Below are 24,071 nucleotides of genomic sequence, written 5' to 3' on the forward strand. Positions count from 1 at the left end.
AATACGAACAATACATGCACTGCGTGCATGATCATGTGCATATGCATTGTTATTGTTTCTGTAGTGCAGCAGACCAACCTATGCCTATGTACTGTCGAGGCTTTGTGAGATGCAGGCTTGGCTTAGGTCCCAGGTATGTAGGCATAGGCATGATATCGATACATTGCATAGAGTTTCAAACTCCAATTTTCCACAATTGTGTGATCAACCAAGGGCTCTTCAGCAACATCACCCGCCATCATTTCTACATCATTGGCATTGCCATCGGCAGCTTCGTCAAGTTCATCTCCCTCCGGTTCAAACATGTACGGCTGAATGGCCCCATCATCTTCTTCCACGTCTTCTTGAACATCCTCTTCCCACTCTTGCTGCACAATATCATCATCCTCATCATGAAAGTTGCTCAAATCCGAAGATATCGTGGAATTTTTGTCGCTCATTGTTATAATTGAATAGAATGACCCAGTTAATACCGATGCTCCTCAGTAACACGTCACTTCCGTTTAGCTGAGCGCTAAATTGCAAAATGACCTAGATATTTTTTCTTTGTGACGGCCTCCGAGCGGCGATTAAAAGCTTGTTTTGGGGTGGATCCAGGTTACATTTTGAAAATGTTGATGGATATTTGTAAATTATAAGTATTTGATTATCATATCTAACAAGAAATATGAAGTTTGAGGTTGGCCTGGAGTGTGGACTTTAAGGTCCTTAACTGTTGCCCCAAGGTTGTGACCACGCATCGAGTGAACTGGTTTTTCACAACCTGCACTTCGAAAAAATTGACACAAAGGTCCAGGCTATATTTACTACATGATGTAGTTGTCCTAGGTTGTGACCATGCATCTAATGGACTGGTTTGTCTCAAGCTGAACTTCAATGGATTGATGTAAAGGTCCAGACTGCAGGTCCTGGTTGTCTACTGGGTTGTAACTCTCGAAGTAACCATCGCAACTAGTAAGATTTAATCTCTGTAACAACCTTCAACTTTTAATCGCACTCATTATATGAAGTTGTGTGAACAATCAGATGGACCGAGCATAGCTCGTGTTTCTTTATTTGGCACCCGGGCATCTTGGAAGCCATTTTTAGCTCAGTTTTGCGACGGAATATTTATATAATCTGACCCTGGAAACAAAAGAGCATCTTTACATTCAGCTTAGCGCCAAGCCCATGGCCTCTTGCTACAATTTCGGTAAGTTCCTGTTATTTAATCCGGTTCTGCTTTTTATGCATACATCAGCAGTCGTTGTAGTTTATATCAGTATGCCCATGTGGATGTTACTTCGAGAAATGGAGCTAATATTCACAAGGTGAAAATTTTATGATGTTCAAGGACGTCATTTTATGGCGAAGCCTTTCGAATTGACGCCAATCTTGCAAGGCTATCTTGTACTGTAATGTCGACTCTTAAGACTGACGAAGTAGCAAGTAATTTTCATTTTGCATTGCTGAGAGACAGTGCGATACTCCTGTACACTGGTTTAGCAATATAACACAATGAAAGTGAACGGGTTGTATGGTCCAACAATTAACAATTTGAGATATGGCACAGACAGTCATAACTCCCAATCTATAATGTAACTTTACTACCAATAGTTGATAGTGTTTGCCTTCGAGGCGCGGGAATTGCCTTCAATTAGCCAAATATTTTACTCTATTTCGGGAGCAATGTTTCTTCACAGCTTTTGTGAGAAAACGTCGACGAAAATGCAGGGGCTCTAAACTTGTTTAAAATTGTAATTGAATAGCCTTATAAACGACAAAAACCATCGCGTTATCATCTGAAGGATAGAAAATTGTATCTAGCAAGAGCATCGCAAAAAATGTATTCATATCTTCAATATTTTATTTCATATACTGATTTTCAACTCACGTCGTCTGCTAGAGTGCATAAGCGGCAGTTCATTGAACCGTACGTCTGGTCGCTAAACCGCTACGGTTATCCACCGTGATCATGTGTCTTCCAATGAGGAACATGCACAACAAAACCTGCCAATAGGGGGCCCTACAGGCAAGTGGACCATGGTTGTAATGAGAAAGCCATTTACCAGGTCAATGATTGTTGAATATTTCATCCCTTAATCACTCTACATGGGGAAATAGCACCAAAAATGTTGTTTTATTGGTCCTTGATTCTATTTTGATGAGTTTTAGGGAGAAAATCAACAAAACTTAATTTAATGGAAAATGCACTGGAAGTGTACCTTTTAGTACTGGTGCTGCCATCTGCAGTTTTAGTTCTGCAGGTTCCTCATTGTTTGTGGTATAGTCTCTGTAGTCCTGTCTATGCCTTAACCTACATGTACTGACTGCATATGTGTAGGCATGTAATTGACAAGATAGAATATAAGTCAGTGCAGCAGACGGGACTGACCAGCATTAGGTGAACGCTGCCCCCCACTTGCTGTGGTGAGGCTGTATTATATCTTTTTTATATTTTGTGTTTTATAATTTGAATGGATTCAACTTAATGCTGACCATCAGATTTACTTTTAGAAATTAATTTGTGACCCTGAAATACTGTATTTGCATTTTCGGGCAAAAAATATGTCAGTGCCAGTGCCAGATATTGAACCGACCCGGTAAAACGTCCGAGTGACTCATGGGGCACTGGATCACATGTGCCTGCAGTTTGAAAATATTTTGGTATTCCTTTTTAGCCCCCCTGTAGACAGCTTGTACAATTTCGTGGCATCTGCCGCCGCCGTCATCGTCCACGGGAGCACGTTTCATAAACGCTCGAACTTAATGACCAAAACGTGCCGTAATGGTTGCTTTGGGCAATTTGCATTAGGACGTTACTTCACTATTTGACGTGGACCTTTCTAATTTGATATGTGGCCACTTATAAGCTTCTCTCCATACATGTATCATTGACAATGACAGCGATTTAAAGGACTGGGTGGCTTTCTATTGCAGTATGTTTGTTCTTCCTCTGGTCCATCAATAAACCTTTTTTCTAAACGTGTTTGATGCTTTTCCAATTTTGTTTCAGCACTTACATGTAGATAGTAGAAAAAACGCATTATTCGTTATTTCTGGTACGATTAAGTCCTGACGCAAAATACATTTCCCTAGCATACCAGAATAGAAATATGTGATTACAAGCGCTTGGTTCAAAGTATTCGATAAAGTGACTTAAAATGCAAAAATATATTACCTACTGTCCGCTATGGTTATTTCTGTGCACCTATGTGACTGTCCGCTATGGTTACACCATAAACATAAGTATACGTAATAAAGCATTGACCTCTCCCCGAGCCGCCTGATTAATTGCGAAAAATGATAATTTACCCCTTTTTCTGGTCGCCGATCCTACTTTCAACACTCCAACATCTACTTTAGGCAACGCTTATTACATATACTACACCAATAAGGCGAAAAACACTAAATTACCTCAATCCTGAAATTCCCAAAAACCGTCCAGCTAAATTATGTCTTCTCATTTTGTCTTCATAACCATTTTTATCTGTGGCTTTGAAAAGATATCCAGCAACGACGTTTACGACAGCACCAATTATCATTCCAGCCATTTACAAACTGTTAGAAAATGATAGTTAAATAAATGTTGAAAGAAATTCCAGAGGAAGAAGTTTCTGAGAAAGAAGTTTCAAAAGAGCAATATCTGAGAGACTTGTACTTTAACCCCCAAAGCACTGTGGACTATATACAAATGCAAGTCAACTTTGGGAAAAATAAAATCTGATGGAGCGTCTGCTTCCGCTGGGAAACTTATCAAGTACAGAAACTAAAAGATTTCCTAGCCAATTTACCAACCTACCAACTGCATAAACCAATCACTTTAAAAAAATTGGTCTCATACGTAGACCAACAATGGCAAGCCGAAGTACCAAAAAAACAATATATATTTTAATACAGATACATTTTAACTGTCAATGATTTATTTAGTCGTTACGCTCGGGCTTTACCTCTCAAGACTAAGAAGGGAGAGGAAGTTAAAGATTTATTGGTCACTATTTTTAAAGAAGCCAAACCCGAGAAACTACAATTTGACGATGGTAAAGAATCCTACAACAAGTTTCTGAAAGAATTGCAGGAGAAAAATAGCATCGACTGGTTCTCAACTTTCACAAGCAAGAACGCAGCTGTTGTGGAAAGATTTAATCAAGTTTTAAAAACAAGAATGTGGAAATATTTCACTGCAAAAGAGACTTACAAATGGTTGGAGATTCTTGACAACATAGTGAATTGTTACAACAACACATTTCACTCATCCATCGCAACGAAACCAATCAAAGCTAGAAAATAAGAAAACGCCGGGACAGTATGGTACAATCTCTACAGTGCATTTCTACTTAAAGATTATGGTCCTCCAAGATACAAGATTGGTGATAGCGTAAGGATGACCAAGTAAAAAACATATTTTCTAAAGGTTACCTTCCTAATTTTACAGAAGAAGTTTTTAAAATAAAACAAATAATTTTCACAAAACCTGTTGTCAACCAACTTGAGGCTTATCAATTAGAAATCATAGACGGTTATTTTTGCACAGAAGAGCTCAGAGCCGTTTCAAACCCAGGACAAATTGAATACAAAATTTAAAAGGTTTTATGCTACAAAACCGTTAAGGGTAAAACATATGATTTAGTTAATTGGAAAGGTTACTCAGAAAAATTCAATGAGTGGTTACCAATTTTACACATAAAATCACTTTAGGGTGTTTTCCCACAATTTTGAAACCCTTAACGATTCGAATACTTTTGTCTCTATTTGAAAACTTGTATCATTTAAGAAAGTGCTGGGCTTTTTAATGTTGAAGTTTGTACATATTGGGAATTAATTTTGCACACTTACTACGATTTTCTTATCGACTAATCAGATTTATATTTGACCAATGCCAACATACTTCTAGAACATCTCCAAAACGAGATACGTGTAAAACATGGTCAAGTTCTTTGTTCTCAGTAACATTGTCACCTCTTTGCCACCCCAACCAATCATAAAAAACTTATTATTACAACCTATGTACTTTTTAAGTGTTTCCATTGTATCACAACGTGATAAAGAAACCCGCATTTTGTGACTCGTATTAAAGTTTGGGTCTTTATATTTTATTATCATGTAATTCCTACCATAATTCGTACTACAGTCTTTACAATAATTTTGTTGCCCATCTAAAGATTTGCTATTCTGAAAATAATAATCATTAGGTTTTTTGATTTCACATCTTGAACAGTACTTGGATTTAAAAGTATGCATGAAGTTCATAAATATATTTCTAACATCTTCCATTCTATCATTCCCATTTAAAACAATAACGATACCAGGAACATCCAAATATTCTCGGTTTTTAATGAATACTTCTTCATGAAGTTTGTGAAGACGCTTTAAGTACTCTAAACTAATCGAATTTTCTTCTGAGCGGTTTCTTTCTTGCAATCTCCCATAACAAACTTTCGGATCTGTTCTAAAATAAATTATAAACTTGGTGAGTTTACCTGTCTCACACATCTTGTGATAGTACTCAGAATACTTATCCTCGAGATTACTAAACTGCCTTGGTTTCAAATTCCCCTCCAAAAGGTTCAAGCGTGAAAAGATAATGATGGGTTGAGAAAATACTTCTCTCAAAAATTATTGCTTTTTCAGAATCTGCGGTGTCATTGTTCAGAGCATGCTCCGCACAAAACAGTGAACTCTTCACTGTCTCCATTTTCCACTTACACAGTAGACAGTTCACAGTTGGCCAGATGCTTTCGCCGTCTATTATCCGCTTCTTGAATTAACAATGAGTGGGCCCATACGTGAGACAAAAAGTTACCAGACTGTGACTCGTGGCTGTGAATGATAGGACCCCGACCCCTGATCACTGCCAAACTTTATATGTGAGACAAAAAAATTCCTGATTGTGACTTACGGCTTGGAATGATGGGACCCCGACCCATGACCACTGCCAAACTTTATATGTGAGACAAAAAGTTACCAGATTGTGACTCGTGGCTGTGAATGATAGGACCCCGACCCATGATCACTGCCAAACTTCATACGTGAGACAAAAAGTTACCAGATTGTGACTCGTGGCTGGGAATGATAGGAGCCCGACCCCTGACCACTGCCAAACTTTATATGTGAGACAAAAAGTTACCAGATTGTGACTCGTGGCTGTGAATGATAGGACCCCGACCCCTGATCACTGCCAAACTTTATATGTGAGACAAAAAGTTACCTGATTGTGACTTACGGCTGGGAATGATGGGACCCCGACCCATGACCACTGCCGAACTTCATACGTGAGACAAAAAGTTACCAGATTGTGACTCGTGGCTGGAAATGATAGGACCCCGACCCCTGATCACTGCCAAACTTTATATGTAAGACAAAAAGTTACCTGATTGTGACTTACGGCTGGGAATGATGGGACCCCGACCCATGACCACTGCCAAACTTCATACGTGAGACAAAAAGTTACCAGATTGTGACTCGCGGCTGGGAATGATAGGACCCCGACCCATGATCACTGCCAAACTTCATACGTGAGACAAAAAGTTACCAGATTGTGACTCGTGGCTGGGAATGATAGGAGCCCGACCCCTGATCACTGCCAAACTTCATACGTGAGACAAAAAGTTACCAGATTGTGACTCGCGGCTGTGAATGATAGGACCCCGACCCATGATCACGGCCAAACTTTATATGTGAGACAAAAAGTTCCCAGATTGTGTCTCGTGGCTGTGAATGATAGGACCCCGACCCATGATCACTGCCAAACTTCATACGTGAGACAAAAAGTTACCAGATTGTGACTCGTGGCTGGGAATGATAGGACCCCGACCCATGATCATTGCCAAACTTGAGACAAAAATTTACCAGACTGTGACTGGCAGCTGGGAATGAGAGGACCTAACCACCCCAACCCCTTATACTCCTGGCACATAGGGGAAAAAGGTCTCTTATTGTGACATGTTGTTGGAAATGATACCGCCTGTAGCCGCCCATCCTCACTGCTAAAATGAAATAAAAGAGTCAAAATTTCAAATTCAAATTGATTTATTGATTTATCATCTATTCGGCTACAGTCAAAAACTATATATATAGTACAAATTAAAAACACGTGGTCATTCAACAATATTCCAGATTATCATACCTCATTAGTATGTGAGCCAATCACGTCGCGTCATTCACGACCACGTGCCATGCGATAATTTTGACTATTCCACGGCATTATTCCACGGCTGACGTCATCGATGACGCGATATTGCAAATGGCGGCCATTAAGATTTCGACGAAATCGACGATAAAAAACAGCATATTTACGGCGTTTTAAGCCAGGAAGTTGCACAGTGATACTGTCAGGGTCTTGAATTACACCCACAAAGTAGGTAGGTTGCATTGGGTGGGACTGTTACATCCACGAACAGAAAGTACAAGGCATTCAAGTTGGGCCTGGACTCGCTTCAAACAAACATCGTCTGCTAATGTAAACACACACTGTCTACAGTACATAATGTACACGTCTTGGCTCCATACATGATTTGCGTATCCGCCGATTAAAAATCACTTTGACAGTTGTTTGGGTGGCTGTGCAAAACCTGCTGGGCCGATTTCTTCAAGGTTTGGTTTAAAGCCTCGTGAAATAATTTTTGACCTGACAAATAATTTTGACTATTAGTATTCTATGGCTTGACGTGCAATATTTATATAATATTCAATGGTATTCTTCGTTGCGCAGAGAATGTGCGCAAAAGCAAACACACAGAAGAATGTTCACTGTTTAATTCGATATCGACAACAGTGAAATGCTCTACTGTGGTATAGTAGAGAGTACGTTGCATTGTTTCTAAAAGACGTTTCTAACGCCATCATTTGAAATTTTCAGAATATTTTTTCGGATTCTTGTACTCACATAAGTTCCAGCATATTTTTCCCATTATAGTTTCTCCATTCACCTATCGGATCTGGTATTGTGACCACATCTTGGTATTCTGTCATACTTTCAACTAACTTCCCGGCAGAAATTTTCCCCTCAATTATGATTCTGATTTTTCCCATTTTTGATTTCAATTTTTGTTGTTTTATTGATTGTAGTTCCATTGTTAGTTGCTGCATTTAAAGTGCTTTTTTTCATTAAACAGACATTTAATTCACTTCTCAACAACAAAAGGTAGCTGGCGCCCCATACGGATTACTGTTGAAATTCTGTCGTCTAAAATATTTCTCTTATCATAAAATGGATTTAAACTGCGTTTATTACTTCCTTCACAAACATGTCAGATGTTAACACCCTCATATCATGTAACCATGTTTTTCTATCAACCAACGAACCGTAGTAGTTGTCAAAAGAAATGCCAGTTTTTACCACATGTTGACTGATTCCTTTTAACTTTTTAAACTCAGAGGCTTTAGTTTTATAGGCATAAATCTTACTTTTCAAAGCAATACATTCTATCATTTCATCATCCGCAAACTGATCTTTAGAATATCCCGGGATTTTCACTATACTCTTATCATACAGAGGGTGTTTTTTGGACAATTACTGAAATCGAAATGTTCCTTCAGAGTTGTAGCCCCAATGTAAATTGGTTAATTGAACATCATACTTGTTATTCTCATCAGAATTGCAACCTAATCCTCATAAAATAAAACTTCCGAATCGAACTTAGGATTGGCGTTTCTTCTCAAAGCAATGCCGGGATCTGTCACCAACTCAACATTGTACCTTTTCCTTATGTTTTCACAGGCTTTTCCATAGAAAGCGTTGTTCATTAATTTGAAGCAGTCTTTCTCAAAGTCTGTTTTCGCCACCATCCTCTGTTTCGTGTTGAAATCAATATATTTTCCCAAAACTTCATGTTGATTTTGAAGTCATCATCTGCCATTGACTTTGTGATATTGTCCAAACTGGATTGTAGAAATCTGAATGAGTCTAAAAACCGTAAACAACCAAATTGAAAAGAAATATACTCCTCTGCATATTTTGGGAGTAGTTTCAGTCTGTTACCTTTTGTCATCCTAATCAGGGTTTTTTAACCAATGTTTTGATGAAAAGCTAGGAGTCGTCGTGACTAAGGTTGTGGAAGAAAATCGGGACAAAGTTGGCGTGTTTTGCCATGAGGTTAAAGAAGTTGTGGGCTGCACCTCTGAATTTACCGCTAGAGTGATCATGATCGCGAAACATTTTCAGGGTTCTTTGAGTCGGCTGTTTTACCACAATAATAACACTGTCCATTTTGTTTATCCAACTCGAACTTTGCTTGCTCTTTGTTAGTCAACAACTCCATTTTTAATTCTGTCTTCAGAAGTTTCCCAAATTCATCTTCCTTCCGCATTAACCATTCACAAAACCAATCAACCACGTCCTCCCCACGGTATGAAAAATATGCACTTTCAAAAAGTTCTGGATAATTTGAGTGAATGTAACACCCCACTGCAGAGGCTTCAACATGCCTTCAACATGTGGGCCATCAGCATCCCTTACGTGTGCACTAGTTGCTTCGAAATCAGCGTACATGACAAAAGGAGCCCTATTTCTAAACGAGTAGTTTTTAAATTTTAGATTTGCTACTGCGCTGACCTTCTGTCATACTTTGATTTCACAATAATCAAGAACCCCACATTTCTTTTTGTGATTAACTAGAGTCACTTCCCTATCAAAAGCATTCATACACCTTCTACACAAATGTTTTTTATGACTGCTGTTATTCCGAAAAAACACAGACATATTTGTCAGTAGCATGTAATGCTCCTGGTAATACAGAATATCGATGACGCTTTCATCTTCAAAACTTTTGGACAGATAGAGTGGTTCCAAAGTGTAATCCAGAATGTTTTCTGAACCTACCTTACGAGTTTTCAACCCCAAAATATTGATCTTCAAATCATTTTCTCGTTCTATTTTTGGCACATCTTTTTTTACACATACTGGAAAATTATCTATTTAGAATTTTCCTTCATATTTCCTGTAGGAACCAGCATTACAATGGTCATTAGTTGGTTCATAGCGTGCTGCTATCAAACTCCACAAAAACACTTCCCGTCATTACACTGTACATTAATTATCGAATTTGATTTGAAAAAGGAAGTTTAATGAAGTGCCCGCCTATGGTGTCTCTGTATGCAACTAAATATAAATAAGATTTGTTTATCTTGCCAAGGGTTAAACCGATACCCTTAGAATACCTCTCCTCGATTTGTAGTTTGATGTAATCCAAACATTTATGCACAGCCTCTGGTTTATACATTTTAAAAACCACCTCAAATGGCGAATGGATACCATGAAAGATTTATGTGCTATTCTTCAAAAATGATGCTTTAATAAAATAAACTTCCACAGTAACAGTTAACTTAAAATGGGAGCTGTCGAGAAGCGATAACACCTCAACAAATTTCTGTTTGTATTTCGCCAGGGTTGTTGCTTCCTGGGGTTATCTAAATTGTACAGCTACAAAATCTCTCTTGTTATCGAATTTGTTTAACATTTTTCCAACCTTTACCAAAACATCTTCCTCTTTTGCTATCGGTTGTGAAGTCGGTTCCTCCGGGTCATCTGGTTCATCCCGTTGGGGTTCCTCTGGTGGTGGTTCGTTGGGTGGTGTGAATGTTTTATTGATACTCTCTAATAATTGTTTTAAGTTATTTTTATGTTTTTCAGAGTTTAGATGTTGGTTGTAATTTTTAATAAAACTTCAGAGATACAAACATATAAAAACCTCTTTTTTAGTTTGTACTTTGTACTTTTCAATTTAAGATATAGATTTGTTCTTAAACTGTTAAAAACTCGTTGAATTTCTCTATTTGACAAAAAAAGTACTTTAAATGGAGGGCAAAGAAACTAAAAAACCAAGGCGTTGAAGAGAGTGAAAACCTTTCTATATTTTTAGAACTTAACGAAGATTTAAAACCTAAAACAAAAAAGAATTTTGGTGAGCTTGAAGGCCTAGAAATTGACCGCAAAATGAATACGAAATCAAAGGTATTTTTAAAACACAAATTAAGTTTAGTGAAAGATTGGAAATTACTCCAGAGTTTTCAGAATTGGGGAGCATAGTTGAAATCACAGTTTACCTACCACAACGTTTCAACAAAATGACAAAAGTCCAGAGGGAAACCTGAAGGAAAATCCTGAGATTTACTTTGGTTACAATGGGAAAAATAAAAACCAACACCATGAAATCTCGTTTGTCTAATAAACTTTACACACCCGTCGGGATAAAGAGGCACTAAAAACACCAAAAATAAAAATAAAAACATTTATAAACTCAACTTAAGAAATAACAGTTCACAAATAACAGTTTACAAAAAACACAATAATAAAAAAATACACAAAAATTAAAAAATTAGAAAATTAAATATACACAAAAATAAAAAAGGGCCTTTATAAGCCGCTTATTTGGATGAGCTGTTGACTAATGTTGGTGGTATGAGAATTATCTTCACTGGACTTCGCTGTACATTTTACAACATTTCTAGGAAACTAGGAAAAGATGCCTTCATAATCAAAAAGGGCAGTGGCAGTCACTACGTTATACTTCCAGATGGACTATACACAATAAAATCTTTCATTGAGGGTTTCAGAGAACGGATGGAAAACGATGGGCACAACAAAAATGTGTTACATTTTAATCTCCAGGAGATAACCAATAAACTTTGGATCACCTGTAGAAAAAGAGAACAACAGCAGTATTGTCTAATCGTAATGGAAAAAGTAAAAGATCTTTTGGGGTTAAGTGTCCGCAGGGGAGATTTTATTGAGTTGTTAGGAAAACCTGATGAGTACATATGGGGATTTTTAAATTTGAAAAATAGAGCAGACTGTTTGCGGCTAGAAAAAAACCCACTGTCGTTTTGCCAGAATCAATTTTACATGGCAGTATGGTTTGCAACAAGCGGCTGTGGAGTTTCAGTCAACGAACACTTGAAACACAAAACTCTAATGATCAGATCGTTTTATAGATTTCACACCTATTATTAGGTTTGTAAAATTATGAAAAACTTACAAAAACTTACCTGGTCCGCGTGAAATCAGTTTTAACGAAACGAATAATAATAGTATTAACCGTGGAAAGCTAGGAGTGTTGTTAAGCGAGTTTGGGTTAAAAGACGAGTGTGATTTTTCGGTGTTCGAAAATAATAATGGATGGACTTCATGGAGTGTTCCAGACTATAATCCTAACATAACCGATCTTGGCTATTATATGAATGACTCAAAAATAAATTTCTTCCTGATGCAGGTTCACGAAAATAAAATGCCCCCAATGTTTAATGTGGACTGGGATCCTGAAATGGCTACCTTCAAATATCCTGATACTTTCATCAAGTGGCATGTTAATCAGGAAAAAAAATGTTTTTGACGTTATCAAACAGAATCGTTGTCAGACGTATCAAAAATTCATGATACTAAAGTCAATAGGTTTCTTGAATTGTGGTATAAGAAACTGAATGATTCTGTCCGAACAAACGTGTACTGCATACTTGGCGCCCAGGCACTCACCCGAACTCCAATTACAGGAGCAACAGCCACTGAATTCGATGCCCAGAAAGAATTTACCAAACTTTTAAAAGACTCAATTATATTCCTTCCTCAATTCAAAGGTATCAAAAGGCAATTGCCGAAAACTCACACTAGATTGCATTATGTAATTGCTCCTAGTCTATACGTTATCGGTTCCAACATCATGAATTACAACAATAACATTTTGATAGCGTCACCAAAAATGAATGTTGGGAAAAATGACATCAACAGTTAAAAGAATACTGCGCCTCATTTATTGAAAGGTCCACCTGTAAAAACTTACAAATTGAAAACAATGGATAAAAAGATAGTGGAACTGCAACCGCCTGAGGCAACTAGTGTAAAACATAAATTGGGTAAATTAAAAATGACTGTTTGCTTGCTGATGACTACACCACCCGTGAAAACATGACTTTTATTATAGTTGCCGCAGCCGGTGGAGTCGTAAGTTTTGTGTGGTATTTTAGTCAATCTGAATGGCTGAAGGAGGAGAAAGATCCCCAATGGGTAAAGGCATCCCCGAAGATGGTATAGGTGATAATACCCCTATGAATTCTGAGGAAAAATGCTGTTACCAATCCAGTTCCTGGCGATGGGATAACTTACAACACAGCAACTTGTGAAGGAAGTAATTTAGATTCGGAGTCAGATTATCTCAGTTGAGCTCCAACACCAGGAAAAAGGAATAGAATGGGGTGCAGCAAAAGAGGACATACTAAAACTTTCCGCTTTTGTGGAAGAATATAAACCTCTAAGAAATCAATTGTTAATAAAAGTAGATGGGAAAACCATAAACCTCCTCAACGAAGAAATGGAAAACTTTAGCTCGATCGACATTGGAGAGCAGGACGAGTTGAACATCAGTAAATTATATCCTAGATACCCTAAATTCGGGTAGAGATCAGACTATTGAAGATCCTGAACTTAAACATGCGCTGGAATTAACAGCTGCTGCAAAAGAGTTTGAAAAACTTCATAAGATTTGAAGATCGGACCAATTATTAGTCAAATGATTGACGAGAAAGGAGAATTAAAAGAACAATCTGAAATTATGGCCATTGCTCGTGAATTTCAATCATCATCGCAGAAACGAACCAAAGTCAGCAGACCAAAAGAACAGAGATCAAATTTAGTAGTCCAATTCGAAGATGTTATTCACAGTGATGATGAAAGTTCTGACTCAAACAATCATAATGAAACATTAATGACATTAATGACATCAGTGCACCTGATCAAGAATTAGAAGAAGCATTCGGTTCTGGGAAGTTAAAAAAGTTTTCCTCAATGTGAAAGAGATGACTAAAACTATAACCAGACTTAGAAATAAGATTGAACTACTTGACGAACAATACGACCAGGAAGCTGAGAAGAAACAGAAAATAATGGAATTATTAGACAAAGAAAAGGAAAATTTGAAATCCCTTAACTATGAATATGATATCAAAGATGAAGATGGAAGAGAATATGGAAAGGTTTTCTTAAGAAACCAGATTCAAAGATTCCTCTGAAAGATAGATTAAGATTACTTTTTAAGATTGATTTAAGAATAGGTTTAAAAATTGGTACCTTCGTAACAGCATTCATTATGATATTAACCACTCTAGAATTGACTATCAGTAATGCCATAAGGGCAACAACTCAATCTAACCCAAACCCCCCTAATCCCCCAAAGCCAGAGCCAAGCGTTCCAGATAGAGTAAGGGAAGGACTTAAAGAATTGGCTAAGAAATCAGTTGTAGCTCTACCAGGAATAATAGGTTCGATTGTTTCACTCACTCATCTTGAAATCAGCAGGTGCTGTTGTTGGTTTTCTGGCTGAAAATGTTATCATCCTTTTGATGATTGTTATCATCTCGATTATCTATAGTTTATCTGAAGGTGTAAAAGCAATTAAAAAACGGGAAATAGAGTCGTAAAAGTCAGATCCTCTGGAAAAGTCAGTTCCGGATAGTATTTTAAGTAAAATAAATGGCTGAAGGTGGAGGTGGTAAATCTAATAAAGAAGACTAATTTGGGGAGGTAAATGAAGAATTAGAAATGGATAATTTATATAGAAGATTTTACCCTTAAGCCCTCTACAAAATAGGTGTGACCGAAGAGGTAAAAAAAACCCAAGCACTCAAAGAAGAAAAAGGAAGAATTAAAAGAAAAAATTGATAACCTCAAAAATGTAATAGTTGAAATAGATGACCAACTGGGTAAGGAGCGGCAAAAGTTATTTGAGTTGGACAGAGAAATGGAAAGCAGCACAAGCAGAATGATTCGTTTAATTACAGATGTTCTGAAATAACCAGACTCAAAGCTCCCTCCGAATGAATAGATTAAGATTACTCTTCAAATTGGAAGGCTTAACCATTGGAGCAATTGTAACTACGGTAATAATGATTTTCACAATCTCAGGTCTTTCTATCGGTAATTCCTTTTGGGCGGTAAAACCTCCTCGCCCAAAACCTCCAGGTCCAACTCCACTAAAGCCTCCAAAACCAGATATCCCAGATAGAGTAAAAGATGACTTAAAGACATTTGCGGAGTGGTTAAAAGAATTAGCGACAAAATCGGCTGCAGCCCTACCAGGCATTATTGGTTCCATTGTTTCGTTCATTCTGAGATCAGTAGGTGCTGTTGTTGGATTTTTGGCAGAGCATCTCATAATTTTATTGTTCGTTGTTGTCAGTTCAATTGTTTATGGTTTGGTTGAGAGAGTAAAGGCATTCCTGCGGAAGCAGGCGTCCTGGCAGGAGAAGAGGAAATATTCGTAAGGAAATCTTCATCTAAGGAAATCTTCCTAAATAAATGGCAACTGGAAAGGTGTTAAACCCACAAAGAAGTAATCGTGTTCCCCCAGGTTTGAAGGCTGAACGTTATCATCACGTTATCACTCACAATCCCTCAACGGCGCAACCAAAGGAAACTCTGTATGTGAGAATTCCAAAGTTATATGAAAATACTCTTCATACCTGGCAGTCGGCAGAAGTTGTGGTCGTAGGTAACAACAAAAATTCTGTAGTAAATAATTTGGGTAGAAATCTTATTTCGAAATTGTCTGTTAAATAGGGAATGGAAAAACTTCTTGAAGTTGACAACTACAATTTAACACCAAATGCAAAGATTTGTGGTTGACAAATGAGGAAAGGGAAAAGTATTTCAGGGAATCAAAAATAGTTACCTCAGAGAATTAAGATCTGGTGTAGCTTTGACTGATATTGCTGGAAAAACTAACAATGAGAAGATTCTGAAAGCCATATTTGACAAGAGGTACAAAATCCCAATTGACTTTGAATTGCTGTCAACCCACATGCCATTTTACAAATTTCCCATTCAGGAGGATGTTATATTTGACATGACCTTGGCACCAAATGAGGATGTTATTTTTACAACCACAACTGCGAATATGAACTATGAATTGAAAAGTATATGCAGGTGTTTTCAGGAAGGCATTACGGAATTACTACTAGGGTGTTAGTTCAAAATATGATTCTGTTGTGAGGGACTTCCGGGAGACTATTCGTATGTAAGTACTATTTTTCAATAAAGATGAAAAGTCAATGAAAATGGCGTTACAGGAAAACGACATAATTCCAAAAAATGAAAGGGATGCAATTTTAGATCTCTTAAGAAAAAATAAGTCATCTAAGTTGACTTTACATTAAGAGTTCCCAAGATAATTTTTGGTTCTCGAATGAGCAGAGAAACACGTAACAGAGAGTCTAGTGAAGATTTGATAGACGTCATATTGGCCTCAATACCACCTAGCAGTCAGACTAGCAGTCAGACTAACAATCAACTAAAGTTAACTAAAAACCAACTAAATCTGACAGGACAGCAGACAAGTAGTCAAAATCCAGTCACTCCTTGACAAGTCTTGTCCGAACAAGGTACACACGCAAAGGGAGATCTTGAGGTTTTAGTTGCCACTCGCAAGACAAAAGAATTAACTGGGAAGCAAATAACTTTAAATGACCTTGACTATATGTCAGAAAAAAACATCTTAAAATATCACAGGATCTATCAGAACACTTAAGCCTCAAGGGTTAATGACACCTTTAGCAAAACGGCTATCAGATCTTATTTGTCCTTCACAGGTTGGCTTTACCGAATTGTGACAGAGATAATCTCTACAAGGACCTTATAGGAATGTTTACATTGTGATGAATGAGTTGGAGCGGTAGTTTAAAAATGGCTGGGCTGATGGCAGTGGCTACCACAAGTTTACTTAGTAACTGTAACAGAGCATCAGCTCCTCCCGATGGTGGACCATTAAATTTACAGGAAATAAATGCGAAGTGAAGCGAACAACCTGCAGGAGACAACGCCCCAAGAGAAAGAGGTAACAGCCTCTGAGTCGAATTGTTCTCTGCTACCTAAAAACAGAGGTCAGTTAAACAGATCACTTGGTCGAGGGAAAACGCTCCAATGTATCAAAGGAAAAAAGGATGGATCGTATTAATGGAAAATTGGTAAAAGAATTGCCACCATCTCAAATTCCTAACGAATGTAGCAGAGCCAGAAACACCATCAACACTCGAGTCTTCCCGAGGAAGTTGGAGTAAAATTAATTATCTGTGGCTGGCGATCCCAGTGCCATTTATTGCTGGAATATTTTTATGCAGACAAAAGTATGCTCCAATTAAAAAGGAGGTCGTATCGGTAGATAGCAATCCAGCAGGAGTTGGCACTCCTTAGGGGGTAAACAGAACTCTAGAAAACATACAACCATTTCCAGTAATGGAATGAGTGTTCTGAACAGACTATGATCTGACTCTATCAACAAAACAGAACATTAAAATAGTTGAAAAAGCTTGCGCATCTATCTGGTCAAAAGAAATCCGTAAGTACTGTTATACTAACCTTACAATTATTTGTAATGCTCATATAAAAACTTATACTGGCATGATAAATATTTTTCCCGACCTCGTCGAGTTTCGAACCAACGCTTCCAACGGGAGCTGGCACTTCTAGCCGGAGATATCTCATGTTTACCAACCTGACGCTTGACTATATGTCAGAAAAAGACATCTTAAAGTATCACAGGATCTATCAGAACACTTTAGCCTCGAGGAGCTAATATTTACACAGCAGCTATAGTGAATTATTAATCAGTTATAGTTGACAAAGGCCATTCACTGCAGGATTGCTCTGGAAGTTACGCATGGGAATTCACATTAATGGATTTTTGTAATGGAACTAACGATGTGAAATGCGTTACGTGTAGAGCGGTTGCTTACAGAGAGAGACACATGTGTTTGGGGTGTTCTGATAGATTGGTGGTGTGATAGGTACAGAATTTTTAGTAAATTATCTGACTTAGGTGTGTTTACGTAATATTCGTTTTTTTTGGTTTTTGAAAACAAACCGTGGTAAATGTCAGGAATATTTGAGATTTGGATGTGTAGGATTTGGAGACAAACCTTTTTGGTGAAGGAAATGGTTTTGGTGATTGATTTGGACGGTTTTTTGGGAATTTCAGGATTGAGGTAATTTAGTGTTTTTCGCCTTATTGGTGTAGTATATGTAATAAACGTTGCCTCAAGTAGATGTTGGAGTGTTGAAAGTAGGATCGGCGACCAGAAAAAGGGGTAAATTATCATTTTTCGCAATTAATCAGCTGGCTCCAAATGTAACCATACCGGACGGCATGCCAGCTATAACTGCATTTTTAGTCACGTTATGAAATACTTAGAGCCAAGTCCTTGTTATCACATCTTCCTATTCTGGTGTACATGCTTCACAACACAGCCCACGCAGTAATCTCCACAACTCAGGCAAATATGGTAGAAATAAGCGCAAATTGTGCCATTGATTAGCTACAGAAACACCGCTTTATCTATTTATTCAGGACGGCTTCATCAATAAAAACCTATTAACAGGTGTGTTTAAGCTATCATCTAGAAATAGCAACCAGCAAATCCACGTTGAGTGCTATATAGAACAGGAAATGTTTGCCGTTGAATCTGCCTGTTCTTTCAATTTATTTGGTGTCGTCTGCTAGCCGCTTCGGTGACCATAGTGGACAGTGATTTGCTGACACTGTCCGAATCTCCACACTGGATAACCTTATTTCAATGAAATGAAGAAGCTCGTCAGTCAGGTCGACCACTGTTCAGATGTTGGTGTGCGTGAAATCAGCTCCACCTTGGCCATTGCAACACATTTTATCAGAGTTATGTTTGAGTTGAATTTAATTTTGTTACTCGTCTTTTCAATGTAACACATAATTAAAATGGCAGGCAAGCGATTCCGCTTCTTGATCGCTAAGGACCTATTACTGCTGCGCGAGGTACTCTCGGTGAAGCGTTTTGACCAAGGAAAAAAAGGAAAAAAATGGCTTTGGCCGGAAATTGCAAAGAATCTCTCGACGACAATAGATATGCCCTAATCTTTTGCTGTTTATAAAATTAAACGTGGTGAAAGGACATCACATGTTTCTTCCATGTTTATTGTGATCCGAAAATGGTAGTTCAAACCGATTGTCCAACCCGCATTATATGATCGTAATTGATGGTTGTGTTTAACTTGATTACAATTGGAAAAAATAACGTCTAGCGTTGAAATAGCGAAAATTTTCTTTACCTGAAATACGTTATTTGATACGATAACGTCAAAAATACTGTGTTATCGTTATCGTTAGTGTTAGCGGAGCGATCTCTTATCCTCTCTAATGTCTCATGGGTAATCTGTATTTCGAACGATTTTAAATGCGTTCTACTTACTCTTAATTAGATTATTCAAGTTTATATGCAGACATCTAAAAGTATGTAGATATGTAGAAGTTAAATGTTGACAGAGATTTAGGTCAGTATGATAATTGTCATGTGAAAGTAAAGTCCTACAAGAAAGCAAATGTCCGCCTTTTTTTTTAAATGTCACACAGATAGAATAAGATATTTGAATGCGGTTTTCAGCAGAGTATGGTATATTTAGTTGGTCACATATTATATCTGTGGTTTTTGGATGCACCTAATTCCATCTCTTTATTATGTAACAAAAATTTCTAAAAATGTCCAAAAATCACTTTTTTATTTCACGTGCCTTTTCAAAAATTCACATGAACCCGTGAACTGTGCTTTATGGCCATCATTTTTTGCACTTGCAATTCCATCGGTTGTGTTCGATAGTCAGGAGAAATGCGCTATTTTGCTTATGATTTTTATGTTATTTTTTCATTCTCTTCCATTGTCTTTGATAAAGACCCCCCCCCCCCCCCGTCCCTCATGTATGAGCTGAGTTGGCCCGGACTGACTGTATTGCTGACCATGAGGGGTGTTCTCAAAGGTTGTCTGAAAAAAACCATCACCTGTATGGAAGCTAAAACTAATCTTCAGAATGAAGAATTTAGCAGGAATTTTCTAGTAATGAAAGCAAAAAAGCCTTTGTTGTATCATAGTTCACACATACGTTGTGAAAAAGAACGAAAATAAAATAAAATAATAAAGGTACTTATTGGACATTTTTAGAATTGCATGTTACATAATGAGTAGACAGGATTAGCTGGGCCCAAATACAACAGATACATGGCCAACTAGATATTCCATTCTCGGCTGAAAACCGCACTCAATTATCTTATTCTATCTCTGTGATTAAAAAAACCTGTGGACATTTACTTTCTAGTAGGACTGTACATGAAGGTCAAAGGTCATAAATTCTAAGTTGATACATCCCAAGAAACAATCATTGGTCTTCTATTAAATGTATGTCATTGGTTAATCTGATCAAGGTTAATAAAGTGGTTAAAATGTTGACCTTTGCCTAATTCCCAAGGTCAACGAGGGAAGACTATGTGTGACCATGACTGTATCAACATTCCTTTAAGTGAAATATTTGAACATTTGCCCCTGGCAATTTTATTTGTAGTTTTTCTATTATTGGGTGTACTGTTGATTGAAGATATTACACATACCGTTATATCAATATTGTGTTTATTCTAGGAAAAGAAATATTTGATGCATCCGATACTATACACTTTGAATGGAGCTCAGAATGCCCCTACCCGCTGATGAATGAGGGTGTGTCGTACCTGGTCATGGGAATGGATGGACCTGAATACTTAAACATGTGAGTTAGTAGGCATTTTGCGTTGTAAAATATGCTAAACTACTAGTCCATTCGTAAATGTCATGTCCGCATTGTTTGGGGCTCTGAAGGGCGAACTACTGGTCTGGTTTCTTTGAAGATTGTTTTTTTCATTGGTCCGTCATCACCTCAAAAATAAACAGGATCTTTTCATCTTAGTAACCACGGTAACTAAATTAACTAAAAGATTGTATGCATTTGAGTAAATTGACGTAGTGCATTTAATTCGGTTGTTTTCCGCTTTGTACGGTGTATTTCGTGACCAATCTGGATCAAAAATGTTTAGGTAATTATTTTTTTGTGTCCATCTACTCAGGTGCCAAGAATGAATAAGAAATATACCGAAACAAAGACTCACCAAATGACCATTGGACTTCGCTGAATAATTCTTTTCTGCCTTGAGAGTGCTGAACTCCTAAAATACCGTTTGGTCATTAAAAACCAAACTTCAAGGATATCCGACCAGTTAGTTCGCCTTCTAGAGCCCCAAGCGATGCGAACAACATTTATGAATAGCCTAATAGTATATCTTTCAAGAAAGTCACTATTCAAATGAACAAATCCGAAAATTGCTAGTATCTCGAATTACTAGTAAGCTATGCAGCATGAGCATATAAGACGAACGTGTATACTGTATACATTGTTTGTTGATGTCGTGAACACGTAGCCGAAAGCAGATATCATAGAACAAGACTATTCAAAGCACGACTTGCAGGGAAATTGTGACGCTTTCACTCGAATTATACCATGTGGTGTCTGCAGAGAATGTCTCGCTTTCGAATTGTCCTCTTGGCGTAATCAGTAGAAGATCCAATTGCACATCACGAATATTACCGAGTGCAGGTAATGTTCGCAGCGCCCTTACTCGGGAATATTTATTTGACCCGTCAGCTTTAAATGTTCTATTTTTGCAGGACAAAGTACCTTCTCGATGCACATAGCCACGTTGTAGAATGGTATGAACGGAACAAACGTCGTAGATACAATTCCGCGCTCAATTACCTCGGTTTGAAGCTACAAGCTGGCTGTGGGGTGTAGTATTCATACGAAGTCGGGCAGAAGATGCATTACATCTACACCATAGGACACTCGTGTATGCTTCCATCAATTAAGTTATCCACGATGGGTTAAGTATGTTCTTAAACAATGATGCATGAGTCCTAACAATTCATCCTGGAAAAGCATTTCCCCAGACTGTCGACTATCAGGCCTTCCACTTGTACCGAGCGGCTTGCCCTAGATTGCGCTACCTAGGCCTGGGAGAATGGCTGCCTCACAAGAAAAGCAGCCTAAATGTGCGCTCATTTTCTAGAAAAAACTGGGTCCAGCTACCATTGACAATATGACATAATGCACTAAATTGTATAGTTAAATACTCTGTGATGCACGCACAAAATCGATCTAAGCATATTTTCAGTTTTATGTTTGCAAAGATACAACATGACGGCTGGACATTTTCATCTATTTTGATAAAAATCATGCTTGAAGAACTTTATTACCGGATGATCAAAACGATATTTCATGGAAATACTCCAAAAACACAGTTTTTCTGACATATTTCATTGAATAATTATTCTCCCTTCACATGCCCGGCCAGCTTGGCCTGATTCTCGGCAATCTGGGGAATTGATTCCCGGTGTAAAAGGAATGGACGTCCTAGGAATGCAGGACCACATACAATAGCCGTGTTTTGTCAACGAATGTTGTTAATGGTTTGGTTAGGGTTAGCTACATAATCTTCAACAAAGGAACTCGGCGACTCTATTCACTTTAACAAAAGGACCGGACTTGGATTCCAGGGGGACTTGCATTTCGTTTACACCGGGAATTACACTTCCAAAATTTGTAATGATCCTGAGAGTAAACCCTGTGAATTTTTTATCTCATCAAAATTTTGCAATTGCGTGTCGCCCGTCGTCCATGCTCGTCGTAGTCATCCGTCTCTCCATCTCTCCGTCTCTCCGTTTCTCCGTCCCTTTCATCCTCTGTTTATAGCATGGTGCGTTTTGGAACCATTGCACCATGCACTAAGTTTGTAATGCACCAATTCAATCTGTACAATCATTGTACGAAATATACAAACATAATAAGTTGAACACATGGTCAGTGGACCATTATGTTGTTAGGTTGGATTGTGCAATGTATATTATTCTTTGGTAAAGAAAGTGAGAAAAAAATACAAGTTGAACTATTTGTTCTCCTCCCCGTGATTTTTAAAGTGACACGTGACAGTTTTGACATTTGTTCATATTTGCCTATCTACTGTACCCTGATATCATAAAAGGAAATATTTGAGATAATGTTTGAAGCATAAAAGGGCCTCTCTGATGATGCTTTTCAGCAAAATGTGAAAAAAGAAAAACTCTTTTTGGAATTGGGACGTGTCCGATCCCTTCCGTGACATTTGCACGTCGTTCCTTCTATGACGTGCATGTGTTGAATTCAGAAGCGAGGAGTCAACTCTTATCTTTAAATATCTTTAAAAACATTCACTCATACCAGTGTGAGGTTTCGGACAGTGTCTGAAAATCACTATATGATAGCTCAAACACATCTGTTATAAGGTTAATATTCCTGAATAGGCTTTTGAAGCCCTGCACCCAATTAAGGGTACACATTGCGCTTATGTCTACCATCTCTGCCTCAGTTGTGATTATCATTGCACGCGCTGTGTTGTGTAGCATGTTCACCAGAATAGAAGCACTTGGCTCAGAGTGTTTCATAACGTGACTTAAAATGCAGTTATAGGAGGCAGACTGTCCGCAAATGTCCAGCAAATCCACGTCGAGTACCATAGAACAGGAAATATTTGTGGTTGAAACTGCCGGTGCTATCAGTTTCTTTGTTGTCGTCGCTGCTAGTGCTTTGGTAACCATAGTGGACAGTGTCTTGCTGACACTGTCGGAATCTCCACACTGTATACATATAGACTACGGTACGTTAGATCCCCACATGTAAGTCGCAGGAATTTTAGGTAAAGTCTTTACCCAGTTCGCAGAATTTGTCCTGCTCAAACAAAACCTTAATTAAACGCCTTATCAATATATTGACCATTCCGAGACAAAGTGTCTTTGAAGTTAAAGAAATTCCGATTGAGATAGTGATCATGAATATCCCTTTCGATTTTTCATAGAACTTATACATCGGACGTTTTATCGGAAAGGGTGTCATCGCTATACCCCAAAAATAAATGTATTGCTTTCTGGTTTGCCGCGGCTTTGCTAACTCAATGATGACCGTAAATTATTTCTTGCATGTTATTTTGAGATGAGAGCCGGATGAACATGCGCATTTTCATTTGAAGACTGATGACATGACCTAAGATTCCAATAGAACTGCTTCGATAACTGTTCGTGTTCTTTCGTTGACGAAAGTACAGGTTTATTTTTTTCCCAATGTAGAAAATCAAGTGCCCTCGCCATGTAATCTTCAAATACTAGTAGTCAGTGTAACATGATTGCATGCACCTAAATGAATTTGTTATATCCTAGTATACATGTATGTAAACGATACACAATAAAAGCATTAAAAA

At 37.8% G+C, this 24,071-nt stretch overlaps 1 protein-coding gene across 1 annotated transcript in view; it reads left to right on the forward strand.

Annotated features, from left to right (window-relative positions):
- Positions 1–22,727, forward strand: part of LOC135494802 (A.superbus venom factor 1-like) — a 190,526-nt gene extending 167,799 nt beyond the window's left edge. The window contains exons 35-36 of the mRNA XM_064783090.1: positions 20,395–20,521; positions 21,454–22,727. Of these exons, the coding sequence (XP_064639160.1) occupies positions 20,395–20,521; positions 21,454–21,577 (251 nt within the window). The 3' untranslated portion in view covers positions 21,578–22,727. The remainder of the gene's footprint in view (positions 1–20,394; positions 20,522–21,453) is intronic.
- The last annotated feature ends 1,344 nt before the right edge of the window (positions 22,728–24,071 follow it).

This window comes from Lineus longissimus, chromosome 10 (assembly GCF_910592395.1).
Source record: "Lineus longissimus chromosome 10, tnLinLong1.2, whole genome shotgun sequence".
In the NCBI taxonomy this organism is placed as follows: domain Eukaryota; kingdom Metazoa; phylum Nemertea; class Pilidiophora; order Heteronemertea; family Lineidae; genus Lineus; species Lineus longissimus.